The sequence below is a fragment of the Armigeres subalbatus genome, chromosome 1 (assembly GCF_024139115.2).
Source record: "Armigeres subalbatus isolate Guangzhou_Male chromosome 1, GZ_Asu_2, whole genome shotgun sequence".
In the NCBI taxonomy this organism is placed as follows: Eukaryota; Metazoa; Arthropoda; class Insecta; order Diptera; family Culicidae; genus Armigeres; species Armigeres subalbatus.
Genome location: NC_085139.1, coordinates 221,457,405 through 221,469,473, shown reverse-complemented (window position 1 = coordinate 221,469,473; position 12,069 = coordinate 221,457,405). Strand labels below are relative to the sequence as shown.

General features: G+C 45.5%; 2 protein-coding genes across 2 annotated transcripts in view; one reads left to right on the top strand and one right to left on the bottom strand.

Annotated features, from left to right (window-relative positions):
* Positions 1-2,696: 2,696 nt before the first annotated feature.
* Positions 2,697-5,125, bottom strand: LOC134205797 (zinc finger protein 708-like). The gene is made up of 4 exons (XM_062681393.1): positions 4,738-5,125; positions 4,228-4,675; positions 3,366-4,143; positions 2,697-3,306 (listed from the first exon to the last, which is right to left on the bottom strand). Exons 1-4 carry the CDS (start codon positions 5,010-5,012, stop codon positions 2,729-2,731), a joined length of 2,079 nt encoding a protein of 692 aa, XP_062537377.1. The 5' UTR covers positions 5,013-5,125; the 3' UTR covers positions 2,697-2,728.
* Positions 5,126-6,317: 1,192 nt separating this feature from the next.
* Positions 6,318-12,069, top strand: part of LOC134205795 (uncharacterized) — a 129,519-nt gene continuing 123,767 nt past the window's right edge. Inside the window, exon 1 of the mRNA XM_062681391.1 lies at positions 6,318-6,843. Within this exon, the coding sequence (XP_062537375.1) occupies positions 6,560-6,843 (284 nt within the window). The 5' untranslated portion in view covers positions 6,318-6,559. The remainder of the gene's footprint in view (positions 6,844-12,069) is intronic.

Below are 12,069 nucleotides of genomic sequence, written 5' to 3'. Positions count from 1 at the left end.
CGCCTTTTTCAGGAAAAGAAACGCCGCCTCAAAGAAGCGGAGTGCGATGAGATGGAACAGCTGTGCCGTTCTAAAAAAACACGCAAGTTCTATCAGAAGCTCAACGCATCCCGCAAAGGCTTCGTGCTGCGAGCCGAAATGTGCAGGGATGAGGATGGGAGCATCTTGACGGACGAACGTGCACTGCTAAAAAAGTTTACACACAAAAGACTTTGAAGTATGCTCTTTTGACTATAAAGTATTCAATTATGACTTCAAAGTACGCTCTTTTGTGGGAGAATGGGACTACACACAAAAAGGAATAAATATTATGCACAATTATGACTATCTTTTATTCATAAATGATTTAAATTTATGCAAAAAAACAGGAAAATGTGTAAAACATATCCTTTTTATGCATCAAATTTTACTCTATTTGTGGGTAGTCCCATTCTCCCTCGAAAGAGTGTATTTCTGCCCAAAAGAGCATACTTTCAGCTGTGCGTGTGTGGTGATCGAAAAGTGGAAGGAGCACGACGAGGAACATTTGAATGGCGCTAAGAGTACAGGCAGTGAAAGTCAAGGCAGTGGAGGAGATGACTACGTCAGTTCAGCGGCCGATGGAAGCCAATCAGCCCCCACTTAGAGGGAAATTAAGGATACCATCCAACAGCTAAAGACCAATAAAGGATGGTATCGGAGCTGAGCTCATCAAGATGGGCCCGGAATGCTGTGAATACCAGGTCGCAACGCACCATCTATTCGTTGATTTCAAGGCTTTATACGACAGTATAGACCGCGTAGAGCTATGGAAAATTATGGACGAGAACAACTTCCCTGGGAGGCTTACCAGACTGATCAAAGCAACGGTGGATGGTGTGCAAAACTGTATGAAAATTTCGGGCGAACAATTCATGGTGATGGTGATGAACTTTCGTGCCTGTTGTTCAATATTGCGCTAGAAGGTCGGGTGTAACAGACGGGGTACGATTTTCAACAGATCCAGTCAATTTATTTGTTTCGCGGATGATATGGACATTGGCGGCCGAACATTTGCAAAGGTGGCAGAACTGTACACCCGCCTGAAACGTGAAGCAACAAAAGTTGGACTGGTGGTGAATGCGTCAAAGACAAAGTACATGCTTGTGGGCGGAACCGAGCGCGACAGGGCCCATCTGGGAAGCAGTGTTACGATAGACGGGGATACCTTCGAGGTGGTCGAGGAATTCATCTACCTAAGATCCTTGCTAACGGCTGATAACAATGTTAGTCGTGAAATATAAAGGCGCATCATCGGTGGAAGTCGGCTTACTACGGGCTCCAGAAGAAACTGGGGTCAAAACAGATTCACCACCGCACCAAATGTGTCATGTAAAAGACGCTAATAAGGCTGATAGTCCTCTACTGCCGTTATACGCATATTTGTCCCATATTTGCTGGGATTTCCTATATACATGGGACAGTTATGCGTATTACGGCAGTCTAGAAGGTAGATAAATCCGGAAGGGTACGATGGGCAGAGTATGTTGCAAGAATCCCGGACAGCATTGCATGTATCAGTTTGCCGGAAACCATTTACAGACATTATCTGCAGCTCAATACTTTTCACTGAGTCAAATGAAGCTTTGAAATTAATGAACAGATAGCGAGTCTACAAGTTGTACTCCCAGAATCTATCAAGGATCATCCGCAGGCTCAACATCAAATGCGGGTGGCCTCATACATCCAACCAGTCAGTAGTAGGCAGTTCGTCATTCTCCCATTTTTTACGAACAATGTGGTGGATGGCGGGCACCGGACAGTCGCATAAAACCTCCGCATGTTGTTTCCAACCATGTTCTCCTGCGCTTCAGCTATCACACTCTCTTCGTGCTGTCTTTTCTATCTGCGGTGGATTGGTTTCGCTTCTGACCTTGCTACACCTACCGTTCTCTATTGCAACGGGTACGAGCCACTAGCATCCGTCTCCAGGAAGCATATTTCTCGCCCGTTACTTGCTGGCACTCGTCATCAAACCATTTATTTCGTTGGTGTAGCTGTGCAGTGTCAAACATTTCCTCCGCTGTTGGAGTCGAAGTTTCGTGGTCGCATATTCTCCCACAATTCGTAGACATCGCCAGATTACGGAAGAGCGTAGACGAAACCTGCAAGCAAACGGCTTACAGGAATTCGGCAGGACATCGCAGAAGAGGCAGACGCAGGGGTTCGTGGCGACAAAGCCTCAACAAATAAATAAAGGATGTCGAAGCTCAGGTCAAGGATAGATGCAGTACAAACCAAATATGCAACCAGATGTTTGATTGGAACCCAGTAGACCCACAAGCGCATGACGTCGTAAAAAAGGAAATCTATTTGAAAGTTCCTTGCATTGATGTGCACTTCATGTTCGAGAAGGACAAACTCAGATTATCTTCCTTCTGGTTTTCGATGGTTATTTCAATTAATCAGATTGTTATCCACAATTAAATAGTTGCTGTATTCAAATTGTATGGACGAAATTTAAGTCTAACATACATACCTGATTTTTGAAGTTTGTCGTATCTATAAAAAACCGTCGAGAGTCCTAAAACACTGAACTGATCTCTCAGTATGCCGTTGCGTCGGTGTATATCCTGGATTTATACACACATTTGAAGCACGATTAAATACACTATAATACAAGCAATTTTCAAGATATCATGGCTGTGATACATCACGCCAATCAATACTTTTCTTCATAGCACGGTAGCATATATTAGCTCAGTTTCACTTATTCTCCAGTCCCACTCACTTCCTGCCCCCGACGACATGCCACCCGATGGCGATAGTAAGTAGACGTTTCCTTAAAACCCTTGCCGCAGGTTTCGCATTCGAACGCCATCTCACCGGTATGGGCGCACCGCCGGTGGTTGTCCATGGCCACCTTTTGATTGAAAGTTCTCGCGCAGAACTCGCACGCGAACTGCTTGACCGCGTTGTGCGTTTTTCGGTGGCGCGAAAGATTCGCCCGTACCGTAAACCGACTGCCGCAATCCGAACAAACATAGCGCTTCTCCGCCCCGTGCACCTTGGTCATGTGCGAATCCAAGTGGCACCGCGTCTGCTGCTGTTCACCGCAGATGTCGCACTGCAGCTTCGTTGCTCGGGCCGAGCGCTGTTCACAGTGTTTCGTGTACTTGTGATACTGCAGCTGGCTCGAGGTGAGGAAACGGTCCGGGCAGAGCGAGCACTGCTTGAACGGGTACGGTTGATCCGGGTGGCACTCGTCGACGTGCAGTTGCAGGTCCGATTGAATGTCACACGTTGTGACACACAGGCCGCACCTGTAACGCCGCTGCGCGGGAACATCTGAATGATGGTTTTCCGTATGTTAGTTATGAGAAGTAGTTGAACAAAAATATACTTACCCCTCATCGCTTTATGTACCACGGTCCTGTGCCGGTAGTAGGCATTTTTATCCTTCAACGGAATGTCACACTTGTAGCAAAAGTAGGGCATTTTACCTTGATGGACGCCCTGCACGTGCTTCGTCAAGTCGGTAACGATCTTAAACCGAATGCCACACTCATCGCACTTGTGCGGCATCTCTCCGCTGTGCATCAACATGTGCCGCGCCAGATTGCTCTTGTGTTTGAACGTTTTCTGGCAGATTTTGCACTGAGCAGCCACCCCCTGATCGTGCACCACCAACTTGTGCTCCCGCACAATCGAGATGGATTTGAAGATTTTCCCACAATGTTCGCACTGGTGCTGTCGCTTCAGTTTCGGTTTTATTTTGTGCTTGTGGGCCGCGCCGTGATCTCGCATCTCATGCACCTCCAAACCCTTCCGGGTGCTGTAGCGCAGGGTGCAGAAGTTACACTGAAGCGGCCGCACGCTAGCGTCGTGCAAACTGAGATGTACGTTGAACGATTTAACCGTTTTCAGGGGTTTTCCTCCGTCGCACTGTTGGCAAACGTACTCAATTTTACCGGCGTGCTGCTCGGTCAGATGGGCTATCAAAACTTCCGAGTCAGGGAAATCCGCCGGACAGATGTAACACTTTCTGGTCAGTTCCGTACGCAGACGTATCGCCTTCAAAGGAGGTTTCTGTTTGAATTCTTTGGGCTTACGCCCTCGTTTTTTCGGCTTGGCTACTCTTCTCCTTTTTGGTGCTGGTTTGTCCTCGATTTCCAGTTCCTTTTCCTGTGCAAAACAAATTTTCGTTGAGTCAGGGAAATATATTTAATAAACTGGACTTAGGATATTTGACACTGTAACATAACTTACATTCGATTGAACTTCGTTTTCGCTTTCTGTTGGATCTGCTTGAGGAATTTCTCCATCATTCTCGACAGATTCGATCAAAAAGCTCATCTCCAGCACCTCAGTTTGATTGCTAAATCCCAGTTCATCATTATCGAGTGTACCGTCATCCTCAAAAAGAGCTCCATCAACCAGTTCAAGTGGGGCTTGACTTCCCAGAAAAATTTCGTGATGCGCCTCCAACATCCGATACTGATCCTGGATGGTTCTGACCAAATCCACCTTTATCAAACATTCTTGACAGATCGATAGAAACCGAGGATCTTCCTGTCTGAATCGAATCTTCATCGTTTGTGACACGATGTGATTGAGATACTGACCGCCCATTTTCCCGTCTAAGGTGAACATCTTTGATCCCGGTTCGAAGCGATGGCAGAGGCGGCAGCACTCCAGCTTGATTGGCTTTCCCATTCTGAAGACGAGACAATCTATTGAAAGCTTATCGGAGCCAGAAAACTCAAATCCAATACTCACGAATTGTCGTAAACCGTCGGGTCCTGATAGTATCGATCCTTGGGGTTGGGGAAATGTCCGAGACAAATTTCCAGCAGTGGGCCACGCTTATCGGTGGGTGATCGCTTTCCCAGCTCGACGTTCATACCCGACGCGGGTAGCTTGCAGAGTGCGGAAGGAACCGTGCCGGTCCCGGCCAGAATCGCATCGCGCCAGCGTTTGCATATGGTGCGGCTCGAGGGAAACTTCACCAGCGGGTACTTACCCGGAGTGCACTGTTCGATGCAGCAGGGCATCTTTCCGGAAACATAAGGTTTGCGTGGTCAATAAATTTATTATTTTGTTCAGCAGCAGATGCAGCCTGCACTCTCATGCAGACCGAGACTGTTGACCAACACAAAAACAAAAACATCACTGATGACCGAAAAGACCCGAAAGCGTGCGGATTATGATGACGATGATGATTCTCAAAAGACGATGATGATGATTATGATGATGAGACCGATGAAGCGGCTCGAATGAGGAATAAAACAAAACAAACAAGAGGTTCTCTTCTTGTTCGCGATCGCGTTTACACGGAAGCACGCAAGTACCCATTAATGGGTATTTTCGTACCCATTTCTAACAAAAGCGGCATAACTCATTTAATGGGTAAATCGCGTTTACTCATTAATGAGTAAGTGCCCCTAACTTCAAAAAATGGGTTTTTAATACTCCTGACTATTCTTTGAGAAATGGGTAAAAAATCATCATTTTACTAAAACAGCAGCAGCAGAATTGAGGTTAGGATGAATTAAATTGAATCGAAATAATATCCCTTGTTGAATAATTTAAAAACGAATGGAAATGTTATTTTTTATTAAAATCTTGATTTCAAGTAGCAACAAAAAACTTCTCCATGTGTTCAAGTGCTCAGCCTCCTCCTTGCTCCTTTCCTCAGCTCAAACTTATGCGGTTTGATGGCTTCGGTCCCCATCGCGTCGTAGCTTTTTCTTATTTGATACATGTCCTCTTGCAATGCAGCCCCTGTTGCGATCATCCTCTGGTGATAAGACGAGGCCATTTTATGCGATCCGGAATCGAATTTTGCACTGCGCTTCTCGTTTCTATCTCGAAGTGATTTCCATTGGCACTGTCGGTTCGGGATTCAAATCGCAATGCATTTTCTTCCGCTCGTCGTTTCGTTCCTGACTGCAATGGAAAAAGAATTTTATTAAAAATTACTTGTGTATGACGGCTACTTGTTTCCTTCGCACGAACCGAAGCGCAAACAGTGTAAGACAAAACTAAATAAATTAAACTTACCTTACGCTTTAAGAGAATATATCAATTTTTCCATAATACGTTTTCCTGGACGAATTTCAACCGAATTTGTTTTCTCCGTCGAAACTGAAAATAGAAAAAATGGCGACTACGGTGGACACAATATTTGTAGTGCATATAATTTACCCAATCTAATCTTTCGAAAGAGATATTCGTTGATGGGGAAAAAATACTCTTTTTTGTTTATGAAAAAAATACCCATTTTTTGACATCTCAAAACAATTTCAAAAAATGGGTGCATTTGCCTCATTTAATGGGTATTTCAAAACTTCCGTGTAGTGTTGTGTTTTGCTCCTTAGCTCCTGTTTTTCTATTATAATAAATATTAAGCGAATGTTTATTTAATATTATTAATTATTATTAAATTTCAATAGTGTGTGTGTCGATTATCAAATAATAAACAATCTTCGAATTATAATTCAAATTGTGTTACATTCAGTGAAAGCAAATTTACCCGCCGGATACCTGATTTAGGTAATACCTGGGTAATACATACGTTGTTGACCTCAGCGCACGGATAATGAGTGACGAACCGATTCTCTGCCGAACGTGCTGCGAGCCCCCGCCGCCGAATGTGGACAACCCTTTTATTTCGGTTGTAACCAAAAGTGATCGCACTGGGATACCGATCGCCGAAATGATCTACCATATCACCGACATCATGGTCACGTTGGATCCGCTCTTGTCGCAGCAGATCTGCCCGGTTTGCATGATTGCGCTTAATAATGCGCATCGTTTTCGCGAACAAGCCATCAACTCCAATACAGTGCTGCTGGGAAGACGACTGCCGAGGCTGCCGGAACCGTGAGTACCTTATTCGACGCCGCTTCTGTTTTATAAGCAGTAAATTTTCCTCTAAGAAAGCATTAGTCACATCGTTTTCCATAATGTATCCCGAATTGTTTCTGTCCGCTTCACTCACTAACTTCCCGTGGTATTGTGGAGATTCAGAGGTAGTTTCGGTCTTCCATAGCAACAATAGTGGAAGATGACGATATACAAAGAAGCATTCCATGAACATTTGAATTTTTATACATGTTACCATGATTACGCTCTTGCTTCAAATACATGTTGGGGAAAAGTGGGTAAAACCGACACCTTAAGCTACTTTACAGCTCCTCAATCTATGAAGCTATTTTTTGGTCTAGAAATTTCATACAAGCATGCTTTGGCCCTTTATGCATCAGTCCATGAGGTCTTACGACAATATTTCTCGATAGAACTTGATTTCTGATGAAAACGTCCATTTTGTGCGGGTAAGATCGACACCCTGTGAGGGTGAAAACCGACACACCAAGTCGGGATGGAATCGAATTTTAAAACAATTTCAAATGAAGTTTCAACATAATTGAAAATGTTTAATAACAGTCAACAGGGAAAATCGGTAACCAACCCCGGTGGGAACTATGATCGTATGCTGACAGGGAAGGGGGTGGGGGGGTTTGCACCGCTCCGGAGGAGCAAATCTTACTGAGCGTCTATTCTCCATGTTAGGAGCGGATCACAACAGCGTCTGTTCTCCGTGTTAGGGGCGGCTGATCATCGTCCTAGTGCCAGCGAAGGACTCTAAGTGAAACTGTGCACCATGGTCCACCGGGAATAAGGAGGAATGTATCGTAACCTGTTGGTACTGGCAGCACTGCTGATCAAGATTGATGACGTTCTAATATAAATGTCACGGAAGACGTCAAGGTGACTGCTCAAACGTCAAAGCATCGGTCAAATGTAACGAATTGTTTTCCCTTTATTCGTCATTGTTAGCTAAACTCAACCCAGTGAAGTAGCCCTTTTTAACAGGTGAAATCTATAGCTATTGAATTGATTAAATCCTAATTTACACTAATTTGAACTTACAGATAGTACTTAAAGCTAATTGAATTATTACATAAAACTAAAAAGTGTTGTTCTCGGCACAAACATCCAAACGAATTGTAAGAATCTAATATAATTGTTTAAACCTAACCTAAATTAAAGTGACTACGTTCAGGTTACACGTGTCATCGTTGTAGAGTGTCGTACGGCTAGAATTGTGCTAGAATTACCTTTGCCAACCGATTTTGTAAGTACGCAATTAAACAGTAAACACAGTTATCGTAAAACTAACTTCACGAATAAACCTACAGCTAAAGCTACATTGCAACAAAACCTACGTGCGTTGTAATTCGCTGATAGAAACGACCAGAGGTTCGCCATTCTATTGCCACAGGCCACTACGGGAACAAGCTTTAGAAAATCGCCAGTACCAATCTGGTCAATATGAATACGATTCCAGAAAATCCATTCCTGAGATGCACGGAAACATCACATCACACATCGTACACACGCTCGACGAACAGCGGTCAGATTGCGTAAAGTGCGATCGTATCAACGGTGAGGAAAGCATGGTACAATGTGATATTTGCCAAACTTGGTGGCACTTCGCATGTGCTGGAGTATCCGATTCGATTGAGAATCGTGCCTGGTCGTGCCAACTGCCAGGTAGACGAAATAGCCAGCGTCGCGTCTGGTTCACGTGCATCCCACACCTCCGGTAAATCCGGAAACTCAGCCAGGATAAATCTGCAGCTTGAGAAGCTGGAGGAGCTCCAAGCAATGCAGAAACGGTTCATCGAGGATAAATACAAACTGCTGGAGTCTCAACTGGAGTTGGACGAAGAAAACGTTAGTGTTCGTAGCAAGAGTAGCCGAGTCAGTAAGCGCTCTAAAATCGCCAAGGTCGTACAATGGGTCAACAACTGTGCAGAGCAGTCGGAGACACCCCCAGAAAAATCAACGGAAGCACGTCTCTCAACCATGCCGCCAGCATCGTCCAATCGTACCGCACCTGCGACTACTACTGCGATCGCCCCTGGGGTTCAGAATTTAATGCAGCCACCAAGCTCCAGCCTCCTGAGCCCATTGAAACACCCTGCTCTGTCCAACCAACGATCAGCAACAATACAAAAGATCTCCATGCAAGTGCCAGAGGATTCGAAAACAATTCCGAAACAAGACAAAGCTAGAACTGGAGTCTTCAATAAGATTACCGGTACGGTGCCGTTGGCACAATCCACCCCAACACAAACACAATCCAGCGCATTGTTGTTGGCGTGTTCGGATACAAGGAACCCACAAACGACATCAGTGGCTCATCCGCCAGAATCGTCGTCCGGTATGCCGGAAAACCAACCAATATCAGCGTTAGCATCTATGCCGCCGGTATTAGTTTCATCGGCGCCACCCCATCAGCACCTATACCTCCATTACTACTGCCCCGCTATCTGCACCTGAAGATACATCGAATGGAACATCGGTGCTGCCTCTACAGTCCGCACATAAACCTACAGTTTTGCCGCCTCCTCCGTGTGCACCAGCATTAGGATATACAACGCTACCGCCACCACCAGGAATGTCACTACCATTCGCAGCATCGGCTGCGCCTCTACCTGGAACCAGCTCGGTACACCCCGGGCCGGCATCTGTATCTCAATCTGCCTTACCGAACTGGTCTGAGCCAGTATCAGGGTTTGTACCTGCCCCTCCCCACTGCTTTCTCCGAGCCACCAGGTAAGTCAGACAGTAATCCTTTACCACCAATGCAAAACGATTCCAACCTCCAACACCTGATGAAGCAATTTGGTAGCATTGCTTTATCACCTTTGCAATCACCATTGCTCAATGCAAATATAGCCACGTTTGCCCCATCCCCTCACAATTAGCTGCAAGACAAGTCATGCCTCGTGACTTGCCCCCCTTTTCCGGCAACCCAGCCGACTGGCCAGTATTCATTAGCAGTTTTATGAATACCACCCTTGCTTGTGGGTACTCTAGCGCCGAGAATCTATGCCGTCTTCAGCGAAGCCTTAAGGGCGCAGCATACGAAGCTGTTCAAAGCCGTTTGCTTTTACCTGAGTCTGTACCACATATTATAGAAACTTTGCATTTGCTTTATGGTAGGCCTGAGTTGTTGATCTCAGCCCTCCTTGAAAAGGTGCGATCAGCTCCATCGCCGAAAGTGGAAAGGTTCCAAACTATTATCGATTTTGGAATGTCAATACAAAGTTTATGTGACCATTTGGAAGTTGCTGGTCAATCAGTTCATCTGTCAAACCCTTCGCTTCTCGCGGAACTCGTCGCCAAACTACCACCACATCTACAGATGGAGTGGGGATCATACCTCCAGGGATTCTCGGAGGTGAATCTTAAAACCTTCGGTTCCTTTATGTCCAGTGTAGTGAGAGCAGTAAGTAAAGTGACCGTGTTTGTCAGCAGCAGTGCTTTCGTGAAGAACAGTTCTAAAACCAGAGGAAGTGTTAATACTCATCACAGTGACCATAAATTGAACGTAAATTCGAAATCGTCTAACAGCTTGGAGGAAGTGAAATCATGTTCAGCTTGCAGGAAGACCGGTCATCGTATCCCGGACTGTCTATTCTTCAAATCTCTTTCGGTGGATGGACGTTGGAAGTGCGTGCAGTCTAATGGGCTATGCCGAAATTGTTTAAACACACACGGAAGAAGAAGCTGCCGAAAACCTGGCAACTGCGGCATTAATGGCTGTGAGTATCGCCATCATCCGCTTCTACACTCGCAGCGAAGCAACCCAGAATCGAAAACTCAAACCGTATTAAATGTTGCGCAGAACAACACTCATCGACAAATGAAACAGTCCCTGCTTTTCAGGATACTGCCAGTGACTCTGCATGGACCAAAGGGAATCGTGAATACTTTCGCATTCCTGGATGACGGATCATCTTTAACACTCCTGGAAGAAAGCCTTGCAAAGGAACTCGGTGTTGGAGGAAAAATATGCCATTATGTTTAATATGGACCGGGAACGTGAGCAGAGTGGAAAATGGATCGAAGCAACTGTCACTAATAATTTCGTCATCTGAAGGAAAGAAGTATTCTTTAGATGAAGTCCAAACGGTAAAGGAGTTGTCTCTACCTTCCCAAACACTTCCCTTTGAGCATCTATCGGAACAGTTTCCATACCTGAAAGGGCTTCCTGTCGTGAGCTACACAAAGGCGGTCCCCAAACTCTTAATTGGGGTCAACAATCTAGATGTAATGGTGCCGCTGAAAATACGGGAAGGAGGTAAACGCGAACCAGTGGCCGCGAAAACGAGGCTTGGCTGGTGTGTATACGGTGGCTCGCCGAGTACTGATCAGAACCCATCGCTCAACTGTCACGCTTGTGGGTGTGCATCCGATCAATCGTTGCACGAGCTCATCAAGGAGTTCTTCACAACGGAAGATATAAGAATTCAAACAATACAACCACTTCTGTCGGAGGCAGATCAACGAGCTCAACGAATCCTTGAGGATACAACCATTCGAGTCGGCAACCATTTTGAAACTGGTCTGCTTTGGAAGTTCGACCACGTAGAGCTCCCTGATAGCTATAACATGGCGCTTCGTCGGCTAGAATGCTTAGAGAAACGAATGAATCGGAATCCAGAGTTGAAACAAGTCCTTCGACGGCAACTTGAAGATTATCAATTAAAAGGTTATGCACATCGCGCAACCGAGGAGGAACTGGGCAACTGTGACATTCGACGTGCATGGTATCTGCCCCTAGGGGAAGTAGTCAACCCTCGCAAACCCAATAAGGTTCGGATGATATGGGACGCAAAAGCGGCTGTGAACGGGATCTCCTTAAATTCCGTATTGCTGAAAGGTCCGGATCACCTAACATCTCTTCCCGGTGTCTTAGTTCGGTTTCGCCAATTTAACGTGGGAGTTTCCTCCGATATAAAAGAAATGTTCCACCAAATCCATATACGTAAAGCGGATCGCCACTCTCAGCGGTTCCTCTGGCGTAACAATCCCTGTGAAAACCCGATGTGTATATCATGGACGTAGCCACCTTTGGCTCAACATGCTCTCCGGCTTCAGCCCAATACATAAAAAACAGGAACGCTAAGGAATTCCAAGATTTGTATCCCCGCGCAGTCGAAGGCATAATGAACAACCATTACGTGGACGACTCCTTAGAGAGCTACGAGTCCACAGAAGAAGCAATTAGAGTATCCATGGAAATGCGTCTCG

Coding starts and splice junctions, on each gene's coding strand:
- LOC134205797 (XM_062681393.1), bottom strand. CDS start 5,012: ATGCCCTGCTGCATCGAACAGTGCACTCCGGGTAAGTACCCGCTGGTG. Junction 4,144..4,227: donor AAAACGAAGTTCAATCGAAT/GTAAGTTATGTT, acceptor TGTTTTGCACAG/GAAAAGGAACTGGAAATCGA. Junction 3,307..3,365: donor GGTACATAAAGCGATGAGGG/GTAAGTATATTT, acceptor ACCATCATTCAG/ATGTTCCCGCGCAGCGGCGT.